This window comes from Ochotona princeps, chromosome 24, assembly GCF_030435755.1.
Source record: "Ochotona princeps isolate mOchPri1 chromosome 24, mOchPri1.hap1, whole genome shotgun sequence".
Classification (NCBI taxonomy): Eukaryota; Metazoa; Chordata; class Mammalia; order Lagomorpha; family Ochotonidae; genus Ochotona; species Ochotona princeps.
This window is the reverse complement of record NC_080855.1, coordinates 17203142-17217993: the sequence shown is the minus strand read 5'-3', so window position 1 is coordinate 17217993 and position 14852 is coordinate 17203142. Positions and strand designations below refer to the sequence as shown.

The 14852-nt window shown below is 52.6% G+C and overlaps 1 protein-coding gene across 1 annotated transcript in view; it reads left to right on the top strand.

The window, feature by feature from the left end:
* VPS35L (VPS35 endosomal protein sorting factor like) overlaps positions 1–14852 on the top strand; it is a 74641-nt gene that overhangs the window by 14582 nt on the left and 45207 nt on the right. Inside the window, exons 7-14 of the mRNA XM_058680480.1 lie at positions 672–800; positions 896–980; positions 5331–5390; positions 10801–10897; positions 11571–11618; positions 12616–12709; positions 14014–14091; positions 14312–14434. Coding sequence (XP_058536463.1) covers positions 672–800; positions 896–980; positions 5331–5390; positions 10801–10897; positions 11571–11618; positions 12616–12709; positions 14014–14091; positions 14312–14434 — 714 coding nt within the window. The remainder of the gene's footprint in view (positions 1–671; positions 801–895; positions 981–5330; positions 5391–10800; positions 10898–11570; positions 11619–12615; positions 12710–14013; positions 14092–14311; positions 14435–14852) is intronic.

Below are 14852 nucleotides of genomic sequence, written 5' to 3'. Positions count from 1 at the left end.
TTGGCCGTCTTCCACTGCTTTCGCAGACACATTAGCAGGGAGCTGGATCAGAAGTGGAGCAGCCAGGACTTGAGGCAGCACTCTACATGGGATCATTGCCTCACAAACAGCAGCTTAGCGTGCTGTGCCACAGTAGCACCCTAAGCCACCTTACTCTTCCGCTGAAGACTTCCCCCCTTGGGATTCAAGGAGCTGCATACATCTGCACAGTTCCATTCCCGGTCATGTGAGTGGCAGTCCTGCCGTGACCATGGGTTCAGCTCCCAACCCAGGAGCTGAAGGAACACTTGCCGGGCGCCACAGCTGTGCCCAGTCCCCAGGTGTGGCCACAGTCCACCCTCAGACTTGACCATCCTCTCCCTGCTGTGTTCCTGCTCCCAGGGCCTGGCTGACCTTGTCTCCTGAGAATTGGGCTCATCACTTCCTCCAGGAAGCCTTTCCTGATTCCCTCAGTCCATGGTCCACGCCTGTGTGACTGTTTTCCTTCCGTTTCTGAGATGAACTTGCCCCTTATTCGCATTTCTCTCACACTGTGGGGGTGGGGGTGGAGCACTTAGAGCCCCAGGCTGGCCCAGTGCTCAGGACCTCCCGGGGTAACGGGGGTGGGGGGTGGGGGTGCTGACAGCCCCAGGGCTGCTTCTGTGCCTCCAGTCTGTCCCTTCTCTTGGCAGGGGTCCCAGAAGGAGCTGCTGAACTTGACCCAACAAGACTACGTGAACCGCATAGAGGAGCTCAACCAGTCGCTGAAGGACGCCTGGGCCTCGGACCAGAAAGTGAAAGCCCTCAAAATCGTCATCCAGGTCAGGCCTGAGTGTGTGTTTTTTCCCTCCTAGAACTGGCTATGGAAAACTTCTTCGTGCGACATTGAATTTTCTATTCTCTTCTCCCCCTGCAGTGTTCGAAGCTTCTTTCCGACACGAGTGTGATTCAGTTCTACCCCAGCAAGTTCGTCCTCATCACCGACATACTCGACACGTTTGGTGAGTGCCAGCCGTGTTCATCTCCCAGCCGGGAGGCCTGGCGACTCTCTCTGGATCGGGGTGCTTGTGTCGCTTTGCATCGGCTTCTGCTGCAGTTTAAATAGTTCCGTGGGTCGGACGAGACTGAGCCGTGTTGGTTCATGCTCGTGCTGTTTTTGCACACTACTCAGTCGCAATCCCTTTTCTCTGATCTTTGATGGCAGTAGAGTGCAAGAGTGTGGCAGGGCACGGTGGGGGCCTGCATCACCCTCCCCTAGGTTTACAACGACCTTGGCCTCTCTGTCCAGTCCTGCTGGGTGTCTGGGAAATGGCACCCTGTTCACTGAGTCACCCGTGCCCCACCCCGGAAATTGGCGCGTGCCTGACCATCCATCCTTCTCTGCCCACACAGTGGGCACCTTCATCCCAGCCATCTTCCCCTCCCCACCTGCTGCCTCAGGGCCGCCCACCCCCCGCCACTTGGCAAGAAGTGTCTCCTTGAGACTGCTGGGAATGTCTGCTGTGACGCAGGGAAGAGGAGGTCTGTGTGCTGTGGGGAGTGACTGGGCGAGCTGGCATCCGCCACTGTGGGCAGTTTACCCAGGCCCTCCAGCCCCCTCTCAGTTATCTGCGATGTTGAGCATTGAGGGATCTGGCAGACTGCTTTCTGGGAGATGAACACACAGGATGTCAGAGCTGGGACAGGGACTGTCTTACCCAGGAGGGACCCGTCGGTTCCCAACCAGTAAGGTCTCTCCTGTAACCTGCTGAGGCATCTGATGTGTCCAAAAACAAAACCTTGATGAGAGAGACCCATTTACTTGGGCATCCAGCTGTTCTGGAGTCTTCATCTTACAGCGGGAGCGGGGAAAGAAACCTACTGGCTTCAGGTATGGCTGGATCCAGGCGCCGCAGCAGTGCCTTCGGGACCTGACCTTTGCCCTGTCCAGCTGGCTTCATGGGGAAGCTTTCTGAGGTGTCCCCAGCCTCTGTTAGCTCTGACCAGTGGTGTTCCTGGGTCGGGGAGAGTCCTGCATTCTCTGAGCATTATCCTAATCACCCGATTCCACCTCAGTGTCAGAGCCTCTGGGTCGGAGAGATGAGCAGCCTTAAAGCCCCCACCCTGGGCCGCCCCAGCGGAAGTGTGGTGGTACTGTGGCCAGTAGGTATAGGCTTGAAGGCGGAGGTGGCCCAGCTGAATGGCCTGGAGGTTCTGAGCGCCTGGAGGGGTGGTGGCGGAGGTGTAATAACCAGGAGAGGGCGCAGCGACCCCTGTTCTTGGTGGCTTCTGTTTCACACAGATAATACTCATGAACCAGCTCAGTTGGCCTGATTGTGTGTGTCAGACGTGAATACAGAACCAGGTGGGGACCCAGGAAGATGGGGTGTGGGTTGTGGCTTCCAGTGAGGCCCTGCTGAGAAGCTGCAGGGGCGGGGACCCTCGGGAGGCGAGAGACCAGCCTCGGCTCTGTGAGGATTGGTGGCAGGAGTGGGTATGGCATAGGGGCAGCCATGCCAAGACCCTGGGTGGGGTATGCCTGGCAGGGGTGGTGGACTGCCTGGAGGCCAAGGTGGCTGCAGTGGGCTGAGCGGGAGAGGGGCGGGAGCTAGCATGGCTGGAGAGATCAGTGGACATCTTGGGGACCCCCGGAAGGGGTCCCCATAGGAAACCCAGCAGAGGAGCGCTTGGTCGGCTTTGGGTTTTAACTCGCTCCCCAGGCTGCTGTATCGACTTTCGGGGCAGAGAGTGGAGCCTGCTCTAGCATTCGGGCCTTGGATCAGGGGAGGGGGCATGTGGTGAGGAGCAGCCGGGAGGGACAGGTGCTTTGGACCTTAGGATGGATGCCAGGCAATGCATCTGCCCACTCGGGTCTCTCTTGTCCTGGCACTGAGCTTGTGTCTAGGGAGAGGGGACTCTGAGCCGGATTCTCCTGGTGAATTAAGCACACAGTGGCCTCTCTATGTCCCTCGCTGCCACCTGCAAGGTCCCTTTGTATGAGTAAGCATCCCTGAATGCCCGGGATGCAGATGGAGTCCTGTTCCTGGCCCTGACACCTGGCTGGACCCAGTCATGCATTCCTCTGGCAGAGGCCCTTGGCAGCTGCTCTGTCAGCCCCTGCTGGCGTCCAGCCGCATGCCCTGGTGAGCCTGGGAATGTTGTGGAGACTGCCACTGCCCTTGCTGTGTCCCCAAATGTCGCTTGGCTGGGAGTGGGGAGGTCAGCCTTTCTCAGAGTACACATGCTTTACAAATGTGACATGGTCCGCATGGCAGCGGGAGCGGGTCTGCCACCACCCCTGTGTTAGGGGTGAGGAATCAGAGAAGTAAAGGAAGAAGCTTGCCAAGGTCACCAGCATGTGAAGGACAGAGGCGGAGCTGGACGCTCTGCGCACGCACAGCACCTGCTGTGTTCTTGGATGTGGATGCCAACAGGAGCAGCTACCTACCCGAAGAAAGTTACCAATGCCAGTACCGTGGACCTAGCAGTGTTGCCTGGGGTGGAAGTTCATCCCATTTGTAACAGCCAAAGATTGGAAACAGCACCAGTGCCCCTCCATCTGGGACTCATCGTGTGGAGGGTGGCACAGCCTCACGGGGCACACTGGCTGGCTCTGAGAAAGAGGGAGGCTGTGCCATGTGTGCCTTGGAAGGTGCCCCCGGGCTGTGGTGTTAAGGGGGAGAAGTCAAGAGGCAGAACAGCACTATGGGGGTGTTTTTTGTAGGAAAGGAGAGGAGGCAGAAGTTCACTTTCAAGTTCACTGTCTCCGTACCAGACATGGCCAGAGGAGTGAAAGCATCTCATGCCAACAGGGAGCAGGCGAGTGGCACTGGCTAGGCGGGACCTGTTCTCTGGAGCTTCTGAGAATAACCTGTGGTCCAGAGCCACGCTGCTCATCCCAGGCAGCTTGTAGAATCTACCTGGTACCCTGGCAGAGCTGACCTGCTGACGTCAGAGGCTCCGAGGACAGCCCTGCCTCCCAGGAGCCCTGGGCGAGCGGAAGGAGGGACGCGGAGGCTATCACTGCAGGTCCCAGGACTGAGGCCATTTCAGCTCTGAGGCCCAGGGGCCGTCTGCCTGAACTGGGGAGAGGGAGCTTCTCACCCTTGAACTTGCCTCGGAATGCCCCGGCAGGGCCATTCAAAGTCCGAGTTCTTCGTCTCTCCAAAATATTCCTTTTCAGTCTCGATGCAGTCTATGGGCCCCAGGAATGTGCGTCTTGTGTAGTGTCTCGCCGTGACTGGAGTGTAGGTGGGAGGGATGCCTCGGTGGCGCCCCTGGCCTGGGCCCGTGACCTTCGCTGCATCTGAGCACGTGCCATCCCTGGCTGATGTCATCTGGGTCCTGTGTCTGATTAGAAATGACCCAAAAAGCTTTCTCTCTTTTTTTTTGTTTGTTAAGAACTATGTGGTGTTCCTTCCGGCCTTGATGAGGGGGGTTATGAAAAAGGGCAGGGGAAAAAGAATAAGCAGAGGGAAGTGCTTTTACATTGAAAATTATTTAAGAGAGTTCAGAAAACTAAGAGCTATCAATTCTACCTTTATATATATATTTTCAAAATATATGCACAAAGTGGGGGCTTTGGGAGCACTAATTTCGTGCTCCAGGTGGCCCACCTGCTTCTGTACGTGGGATTTTATGTGCTGCCGAGGGCTGCTAAAGGGCAAAAGCTACATAGCTGCATCAGGGACCTATAGATCAGAAAATGTGTCTTTTACCAAGGATGTGGTGCGTGCTACATGCCAGGTACCGGTCAGGTGCTGGGGATGGTCAATGAACAAAACACAGAGATCTGGGTCTTTGTGGACTTTCCATTCTACTCAGATCCCAAGTTCCAGTGCTGTAGGCAGCAGGTAAGGTGTATGTGAATGACTCAAGCTGACAGACAGTAGGAGGCAGTGGAGACTGCGGCAAACCGGGCTCTGTCCATGCTGTGCCCTGAAGTAACTTCTAACCCACCCTAATAGGACTAGGAGTTCATTCGTGCACATCTGACATGAAGCAGAAAATCCAACTTTTTGTGTGACTCATACCAGTTTTTGCTGTTTGTGACAAGTTCAAAAAATGTTTCAGTGCTTAGTGAGCCGTCCTAGTGCAGGGCAAAGAGAACTGAGTCTCCGGCTGGATCCAGGCCTGTGGGCTGCCCACGCTGGCCTCCAGGCTGGAGCAGAGGTGGGCTGTCCCCTGTTGTACTCTTACTCAAAACAAAAAGAAATGTGGTTTAGATATATTCCACTAGGGGGCAGCATCCCACCGCAAGTTCTGGCATGACTGGGTTCAGTTGGTGCCTCATGACTGAATAGCCAGCATTTATTTAGTGTTTTCGCTCCCAGGGAGTGTGATGCTAACACCATCTGTCCCTGTCCCCCTAGGAAAGCTGGTGTACGAGCGCATCTTCTCCATGTGCGTGGATAACCGCAGCGTCCTACCAGGTAATGTCAGAGCCCACCAGCAGGTGTCATTCCGCCCCAGGGGCTGAACCACAAGTTGAGGTGGGTGTGGGGCACGGTAGCTAAGATGACACTAGAGGTGGCTGCATCCCATAGTGAGAGCCTGGGTTCAAGTGCAGGCTCTATTCCCAGTCCTAGCTTCCTCCTCACGCACATCCTGGGAGGCAGGTGCACTCACATCCTTGGGCCGCTGCTACCTACCTGCTGAGTCCCTGGTTCTTGATTTTGGCTTGGCTTAGCCTGGCTGTCGCAGGCATCTGGGGAGTGAGCCAGCGGATGACAGCTCACCCTCTGCCTTTGTCTCCCACGTAAATTGATAAATAGTACTGAGAAGCTGTACTTGCCCGCGTGTTTCTTTTCCTCTGCTGTTTGGTGTTTTGGTATCTTTCCTGTGTGCTTCTCTGGCCTGCCAGCTTGATCTGAGCCGAAGGAAGGTGGCAGACAAATCAATATAATAGAGGCCTGGACTCCGCAGTCTCCACCCATGGAACATTCGTATTAAATATACTCCCAATCAATTTGTAAGTTCTCAGGAGGTTATCAGGGGCTGTGTGGCTGATGAATTTCTTCTGTCAACATCGATGATGAAGACGACGCACCCAGCCGGTGGGTGCTCGGCTGCCAGCCTCCCTTGCCGTTGCTGTCCCCGTGTGCCCGAGCCACCAGATGCTCCACCTTCGTGCCGCCGGCCTCTGCTCCTCCGCTGTCCCAGGAGTTGAGCAGAAGGTGCTGATGGTGGAAAAGCCACAGTTTCGTCCATTTTCTTCCTTCTCTCATTATCTCACTCCCTCTTACCGTCTGTATCTAAAGCTCTTTAATCTGCCCATTTCTCAGAAAGAAAGTACGAGAACTTTACAAACCATTCGGTCTAGAAGAGCACTCGGGGCCTGTCTCATCCTGTGTTAGGCAAATGAAGTGCAAGAGTTGGGGACTTGCCCGAGGCCCTGGCACCAGCGACTTTGGGTCCTGTTCTCTGAACATTGCTTGTCCCAAGCAGCATGGTGGCCACTGACCACGTGTGAGTGTGAAAAGTGTTTACATTCTTGTCCTGACCCCCAGAAGTATTTGAGTTTGCATTTTAAAAAATTAATGTATTTGAAAGGGAGAGAGAGAGAGGGAGGAAGTAACACAGAGATTTTCCTTCTAATGGTTGGCTCACTTCCCAGTTGGCCGCAATGGCTGGGGCTGGGCCAGACCAAAGCCAGGAGCTGGGAACTCCATCCGGGTCTCCCACCTGGCTGGCAGGGCCCCATGCACTTGGGACATCTTTCCCTACTTTCCCAGGTGCATTAGCAGGGAGCTGGATCAGAAGTGGAGCAGCCGGGACTCGAACCAGTGCTCTGGTGTGGAATGTCAGCATAGCAGGTGGTGTCCTCCCTAGCTTGCATCTATTGCAGGAGTTCTTCTGCCTTGGTTTCTGCTGGCTGTCCGCACTACTCGTTAGGCCCATCAAGGATACATTAGTCAGAACTAACGTCCCACCTACTTGCTATGCTGCAGGTTCCAAATCGGTGACCATTTTCATGTTCACTTGCAGCCCTTGTCTGGATGTGTTAGCAGTTTTACTCCTAAACCTCTTGTCTGCAGACACCTGTGGTTTTGTTTTTCTATCTTGAGCAATGGAACCCAGGATTTCATTTTCTTGGAGGTGATTTCTTTGCAGTGGTTTTCCCTTGGTTAGAAATCTTGGTCTGCCTGTGCCTGCCGGGAGGGGCTGATTTCTCTCAGACCTGCTGGTCTTGCGGGGGCTGAGTCACAGCTGTGGTGACAACAGGAGCTTTTGGGCTCCACCCGGCTGAGCTCTGTCTGGAGAGATTGCGTGCACAGCGCAGTGGGGTGGCACCTGCACTCATTCTTTCCATTTGAATCAAGTCCTCATTGCTGAGTTCAGTGCTTGAGCCTTGTCTTCCAGCGCTGTCACCTGGGCAGTGCTCAGGATGGGCTTATGAGACAGACCCGTATCCCTAGGGTTCAGGAAGGTACAGGTACACACTGCTGGATGGGGTCATTGTCCCCTTCCCCTCCCTGGCATGTGTTAATCCAGGCTATGTGGGCACTTGAAAAAGTGCGTGGAGAAGTGGGATCAAAAGACTTGTCTGGTTGCAAAGACCATGAGACTCGTGCATAATTCCACGAACTTTCGAAGAGGTATCTTGTCCAAATGGTAGGATCAGTTTATCTTCTGTCTGAGCTGATGGTGTGGCGCCCCTCGTTACTGTCATCTCAGTGTTCCTGACCGTGTTTCCCCTCCGTGGCTGTCACAGGCAGCATGGGGGAAGCCGTAACCTCCGCTGACTTGGCCTCCCAGGCCCGAGCTAACGTGCAGGCTGTCACATCCCTGTTTAAGCTCTGTAGTTATGTAACGAGGCCTCTGGCTGCTAGGGCGAAGACCTGGCAAAGAGAACCACTCACCTTGGTCTCTGTGAAAATATCCTTGGAAGTTCAGGGCTGAGCAAAGCAGCAAAGTCTTTTCAGAATCAATTTCCAAACTCTGAGCTGGCTCTCTCAGGCCCGAGAGTGCTGTTAACATCCCGTCATGCTGAGAGCGCTTCAGAATGTGGCTATCTGTGTAGGAAAAAAACCTCTCAAATTTCCCATCCGAGACACAGCGCCATACGATGCGGCTTGCCATGCCTGCTCGTCTGCTTGCCAGTTCTTTGTGCCTAGGCACGTCTACCACAGGGCCTTTGCTCTTGCTGCTTCCTGACCCTGGAATATGTTTCCCCCATCTAAGCGTGGAAGGCTCTTGTAGGCTCAGCGCCAGTGTCCCTGCCATAGCAGCCTTGTTTGACCTCCAACACGGACTCAGCTGCATTTCCACTCCAGTACCAAGTTTTGCTTTTTTAAGGAAGTTGACTGTGACTGGGTATTTTCTTAGTTGTTTGTTTATTCCTTTTTTTTTTTTTTAAATCTTCTGCCATTGAGTCAGGAGCCTCCTGAGGACAGTCGGCCTTACACACGGTTATTTCCCTAAAGTCTTGATATGATATTTAGTTGCCTCTAAAGGCATTGATATTGAGCAAATGAAAGAAAGGAATAGGATATGCAGTTTGATGTGAGATATTTTTTAAAAATTTATTGGTTTTTATTGCAAAGTCAGATATATATGTAGAGAGAGAGAGAGGAGGAGAGACAGAGAAATGTCTTCCATCTGATGATTCACTCCCGAAGTGACTGCAACGGCCAGTGCTGCGCTGATCCGAAGCCAGGAGCCAGGAGCTCTTCTGGGTCTCCCATGTGGGTGCAGGATCCCAAGGCTTTGGGCTGTCTTCCACTGGCCTGCAGGCCACAAGCAGGGAACTGGATGGGAAGTGGAACAGCTGGGATCTCATATAGGATCATAATGCTTGTGAAGTGCAGATTGAATCACTGAGCCATTGCACTGAGCCCTCTTGCATTTATTGTTAAGATGCAAGTTGATGCCAGAAGTGTGAGTGAGACAGTAACATCTTTAAAGTGCCAGGCATTGTCACTGGGTGCCAGGAATCCTGGTTTCTGACTTGTGACTTTTGTGGGTTAGTGTGGCTATATAGGCTCCAGCAGTCATGTTTGCATTCCAATTGGCAGACAGGAAGCTTCATTTTATTTTTTTGTTTTGTATTTTTGTTTTCTTAGTTTTAATTTCTTTTTTCTTTTACATGGCAGCAAGGGTTAGGCCTGGGCCCGGCTGAAGCTACGAGGTTCATCTGGGTCATCCATGTGTCAGGTGCCTAAGCACTTAACCCACCTTCTGCCACTTTCCCAGCAAGGGAAAATTCAGCCAGGAGCTGCATTGGAAGTGAAGCAGCTGAGGCTCGGACTGGGGCTCACATGGGCTGTTGGCATTTCAGACTGCCACTTAATCCATATGTCCCAATGCCCCATGCTTCTCGTGCCCTAGGACCAGGACTTGGTGACCTGGTCACACACCTGCAAAAGGAGGAAGCAGAGTTCTGTAATGAAGGAGGAAGAGGACAGGTCACAAACTTCCACGAAGTGACTGAAGCCCAGAGGGAGCTGGGAGTCTAACTTGGGATGATTTGGCATCCCTATGTGTTTTAATTCCAGTGGCCCATGTGGTGCTCAGGGCAAAGGCTCAGGTCATGTTTTTGTTGCAGTTGTGGGTTGCTAAAGCATCTGATGTTCTCAACAATATAGCCCTAGTTCCTTAGGGGAACCAAAGACCTTCTGGGTTACGTGGGAGGCAGTGGCTAAGAATTAGCAGGTAGTGGTGTCAGACTGCCTCGTCTGAATGTTTGCCCTCACATTTGCTTGCTGTGTGCCCTGGACAGGTTACTAAATCTCTCAGGCTTAAGTTTCTATATGTCCTGAAAGAGGTTGAAAGGGTAGGTGTTTGGCACCTGGGATGCTGGCATCTCGTATTAGAGTGCTTGGGTTCAAGTCTTGGTTCTCCTTCCACTCCAGGAGGGAGCGGGTGATGACTCGGGTAGTTGGGTCCCTGCTAGAAGCCTTGGGGACCTGGGTGGGATTCCTGGCTTCTGGCTTCAGCCTACGCTAGCTCCAGCTGTTACAGGCATTTAGAGTGTAAAGCCGCAGATGCAATCTCAGTCTTTCAAATAAATAATGGAGACCTGTCGTGGAGATGAGGTGAGCTAATGTCAGGGATTGGTGTGTGTGTGTGTGTGATCTGTGATTGTGTGTGTGTGATCTGTGACTGTCGTGTGTGATCTGAGACTGTTGTGTGTGTATGATCTGTGACTAGTGTGTGTGACCTGTGACTGTTCTGTGTGTATGATCTGTGACGTGTGTGTGATCTGTGTCTCGTGTGTGTGATCTATGACTGTCGTGTGTGTGAGATTTGTGACTAGTGTGTGATCTGTGACCTGTGACTGTTGTGTCTGTATGATCTGTGACTTGTGTGTGATCTGTGACTGTCGTGTGTGTGAGATCTGTGACTAGTGTGTGATCTGTGACCTGTGACTGTCGTGTGTGTATGATCTGTGACTTGTGTGTGATCTGTGACTGTCGTGTGTGTATGATCTGTGACTTGTGTGTGATCTGTGACTGTCGTGTGTGTATGATCTGTGACTTGTGTGTGACCTGTGACTGTCGTGTGTGTATGATCTGTGACTTGTGTGTGATCTGTGACTGTCGTGTGTGTATGATCTGTGACTTGTGTGTGACCTGTGACTGTCGTGTGTGTATGATCTGTGACTTGTGTGTGATCTGTGACTGTCGTGTGTGTATGATCTGTGACTTGTGTGTGACCTGTGACTGTCGTGTGTGTTTGATCTCTGACTCATATGTTTTCCAGCAAGGATGGTGATGCTGATGTGATCCTTCGGAGGAAAGGCCCAGAAGTGTCTAAGGACCCTCCGTGCTTCCCAGTCCCACAGTAGCGTGCTCCCCCTGCAGGGCCACATCGACCATGACGGGGATGTTTGTCTTGCAGATCACTTTTCTCCGGAGAATGTGAACGACACAGCCAAAGAGACGTGCCTGAATTGGTTTTTCAAGATTGCCTCTATCAGAGAGCTCATTCCACGATTGTATCCTTTGTGTGTGTTGCTGGTAAAGATAGGCAGAAAGCACCATGACACGGGGTGCCCTCCAGAGAGTCCTCCAGAAAGTGGGATCTATCGTGCCTGCTAGCCTGAAAACCCAATGCAGGCCGCCCAAGGGAGCCCTCGCCCCCGCTCCTCTCTGCAAACGGCATTTTCTTCACCTAGAATATGATGCGCCATGCGGGATTCTGTCTCTTTGAAGAGTGTCCCCATATTCATTCTCTGAAAATGCTGCAGCTTCATGCGTGTTTAGCCTGTCTTTCAGAAAATCCAGGAAAGGCCTGCTTGCTCGTATTCACACTGGGGTGAAAGGCCTGAGGATTTGACCTGTGTGCATAAATCACATCTTAACCATCTCAACTTCATTCCCCCCATTCTCGCCACCCAGAAGGCCTTGACTGGGGATGCTCCAGGCTCGCTTGAAATTTCAGCATGCAGTCAACAATGGGACATGTTCCAAAACTCCAGTATGCATAAAACCATAAGCGAGTCCTTGCTTTTTCCTGCCTTAGGGCCCTGTGACTGGTCCCCCTCCCCACCCCACTTGTCCCATACCCTACACCCCAGACCCACCCAGGTTCTGCCCTTGACTGTTGAGTCCCTCCCCCTGTTGGGAATAGGCTGTCTGGAAAACATCCTTAACGGGGCATGTTTACAGTTATGTGGAAGCTTCTATCCTGAAGTGTAACAAGTTCCTGTCTAAGACGTAAGGCTCTTGTATAACATCTAGAAGCACCAAATGCCTCACAACACACGCACACACTGCTGTCATTCATGGAGTGCTCAGCGAGGGGCAGATTGGGTGCTAAGTCCCAATGCAGCCATAATGAAGTAGAGAGCCATTTACCTCCCTGTGTCACCAAGCCGAAAACTCATACTGGCAGAGGTTGGTTGAGTCGCCCCTTGGGCTCAGCTGGCCCATAGCCTGGCCCTGCCTTTTCCAGACGTGTGGTCTCAGGCAGGTGACTGAGGGTCCTTAAGCTTCGGGGTGCTGCTGCAGGCTGCGGCCTTGAAAAGGGGTGTGAGAGGGTCCTCTGCGGCTCATCTCAGGGAGGAACATGCAGAGTTGGGTACTTGCCGAGTCCCTGTGGACCCCATGGAGTGACCAACTCCGTGTAGCCAGGGACTGGCCCCTGGCTGTCCCAACTAATTCTTGATTGGATGGAGTGTTTGGATCCGGAAATGCCTGGGATCGTTTGGGTGGATCACACAGGTGCCAAGCAGGCAACTACTTTGTCTTGCCAGCTGCGGAAGGACAATGTCCTAGGCAGAGGGAGGGTCCTACCCATAACAGAAGAAAGGAACCACAATGATACCAGGAAGGGGCAGGGTGCAGGCAGAAAATCAGTGCCCCAGGAAGGCAAAGAGAAGATCAGGGGCTCCCAGTGGGTGAAAAGGAACTGGGGACAAAAGTTGTTCAAATTAATCAAGTGCATATGACTTTGAGCAGAAGAAAAAAAAAAGAGCTAGTTAGCCTGTAGCACTATGCACGTGATGCGGGCGGGATTCATTCATTGGTTGAATTGGGAAGCAGGGGTTTTGAGTCATTGAATTTGGGAGCAGGACTGCTAATGTAGTCTCTGCACACACTCTGCAACCCTGACCTTGATTTGTTCCTGAGACTTGGTTCCCGCCCCCATAGGTTTGGGGAGTTGGATTTGATCTCGATGTCCTGTGACATGCCCTCGTTCTGCCTCTCACAGGGGAATCTCGGAGTGCTTGCCCCGGCTGACCTGCATGATCCGGGGCATCGGAGACCCGCTGGTGTCGGTGTATGCACGCGCCTACCTGTGCCGGGTAGGCTGAGCCCCCTGCCCTCTTGAACGTCCCCAGCACCCCGCCGGCTTGCTGCAGGAAGGACTTCATTAGTTGCTAATTTTAGGGCATGGCTCTTCCACAGAAAGTAGAACTGCAAAGTTCCTTCTAAAAATTAATGTTAAAGTAGACCAGCTCAGTGCCACCGTAGCTCTAATTAGGGGCTGCTCGAGGTCATCTTACAAGTGAACTGGTTTCCAGAGTTAATTGTTTCTCAGGTCTTGCTGGGAACCCGGCTCCCAGGGCCTGGCAGGAGACAACTGGCTTTACTTTCACTGGAAGCATCATCTTTCCAGTTCAGTGGAAGCAGAAGCCTGGATACTGAAGGTTGGGCAGGCACCAGTAGCAAGTGGCAGTCACACAGGGCCACCCTAGCTGCTCGAGTCCAGAGCTCTTGAGATCCAAGTGGCTTGGTGAAGCTGTTCAGTTGGTGCAATGAGGAGGAACAAGTAAGGCAGGCAGTGCGTGGGTCAGGCGTGGGGGGAGCCCACCGCTGCTTATTAAAGCAAAGTGTAATTAACTCCTCTCCTTAAGTCATGGCCCCTTCAACTCTCCCCCAAACTGCTTGTCCACCCGACCTGCCTTCCCTGGCACCTAACAGCTAATTATTGCCTTTGCCACAATATGATGACGTGGAGGAGAAGACAGTCTCAGAGCATGGCACAGCTGGATTTGACATTTGTTGTTGGTACTTTTTTTTTTTAAGATGTATTTATTTTTATTGCAAAGTCAGATACACAGAGAGGAGGAGGGACAGACTTCATCCTATATAAAATCTCTCACAGTGTATTCAAACCTATATCTGCTTCCGTGGTTGCCTGGAAGAGTGGATTGGTAGCTCTTGGCAGGCCAGGAGCACCAACACGGCCTGTAAGTACCTGGCTGACTTGGCTGCTGTACCCCAACACCCTTGTGTGACGTTCAGCCCATGGTGCGTTTCGCATCTTGGGAGAGGACAGGAATGTAGCTAACACAGTCTTAGTGGCCTCTTGATTTGCTGTCTTCCTCATCTGTTCAGAAATGTATCCATTAGCTCTGGAAAATGGCAAAGCTGATGACTGCAAATGTTGTCCAACTTTGTTGATTAAAAATAGCTCCTGTGGTCCTTAGAAAACAAAGATGTGCTTGTAGAATAAGGAAGCAGATGCAAAGAAGTTAAATATTAACTTTTCTTCTCTGCATGTGTTTCTGTATCTGATTTACCAAAAAGGGGTCACACTGGACACGAAGATTCCCTCCCTCCCCACCCCGTTGCCAAGGTAACCTTTGTCTCGGTTTGGCCACAGGTGGGAATGGAAGTGGCGCCACAACTCAAAGAAAGCCTCAACAAGAACTTCTTTGACTTCCTCCTTACGTTCAAGCAGGTAAGAGATTGCTTGGCAGAGGGCTCCGTGATGACCATGCCATGCAATGCAAGCTCAGCGTGGTGCCATGGGACACTCCGCGCATGTGTTTGCTAATTTGAACAAAGCAAAGGCAGCAGGCTGTTGCTCTCAGGTGTCCCCAGTGGTTCCAAGCCTGGGAGTTGAGTGGGTTGCACGATCCCCCACACCTCTGCTAACTGTTTCCTTGGGTCTGCTGCAGATTCATGGGGACACAGTGCAGAACCAGCTGGTGCTCCAGGGAGTGGAGCTGCCATGCTACCTGCCCCTCTACTCGCCCGCCATGGACTGGATCTTCCAATGCATTTCCTACCATGCACCCGAGGTAACTGCCAGGGGGCGAGAGCCTGAGTACCCCGCCAGGGAGCGATGCTGGGGTGTCTCTCTCTCTCTCTCTCTCTCTCTCTCTCGTTCATTGGGTCACAGTTCTCGCACTGTGCACTTCGGTGTTAACAGGTCCCTTTGTTACCAATGCCAGCCAACCTTGCTAGAGGTCTCCTGGGCCAGCTGATTCACTGCTAAGCACTTTGTCCCACACTGGTTTGCCACAAACAACTGAGATGGGGCTGTGGCTGCTCACAAAGCCCAATCCCCATGTGAGGCCACATGGCTTTGAATGCAGGTGACCAGAGCTGGCATTGTAGCTCAGTAGGTTAAGCTGCTGCTGGTTTCCATATTAGAGTGCAGGGTCAAGTCCCTGCTGCTCCATTTGTAATCCAGCTTCCCACCAATACACCTGAGAA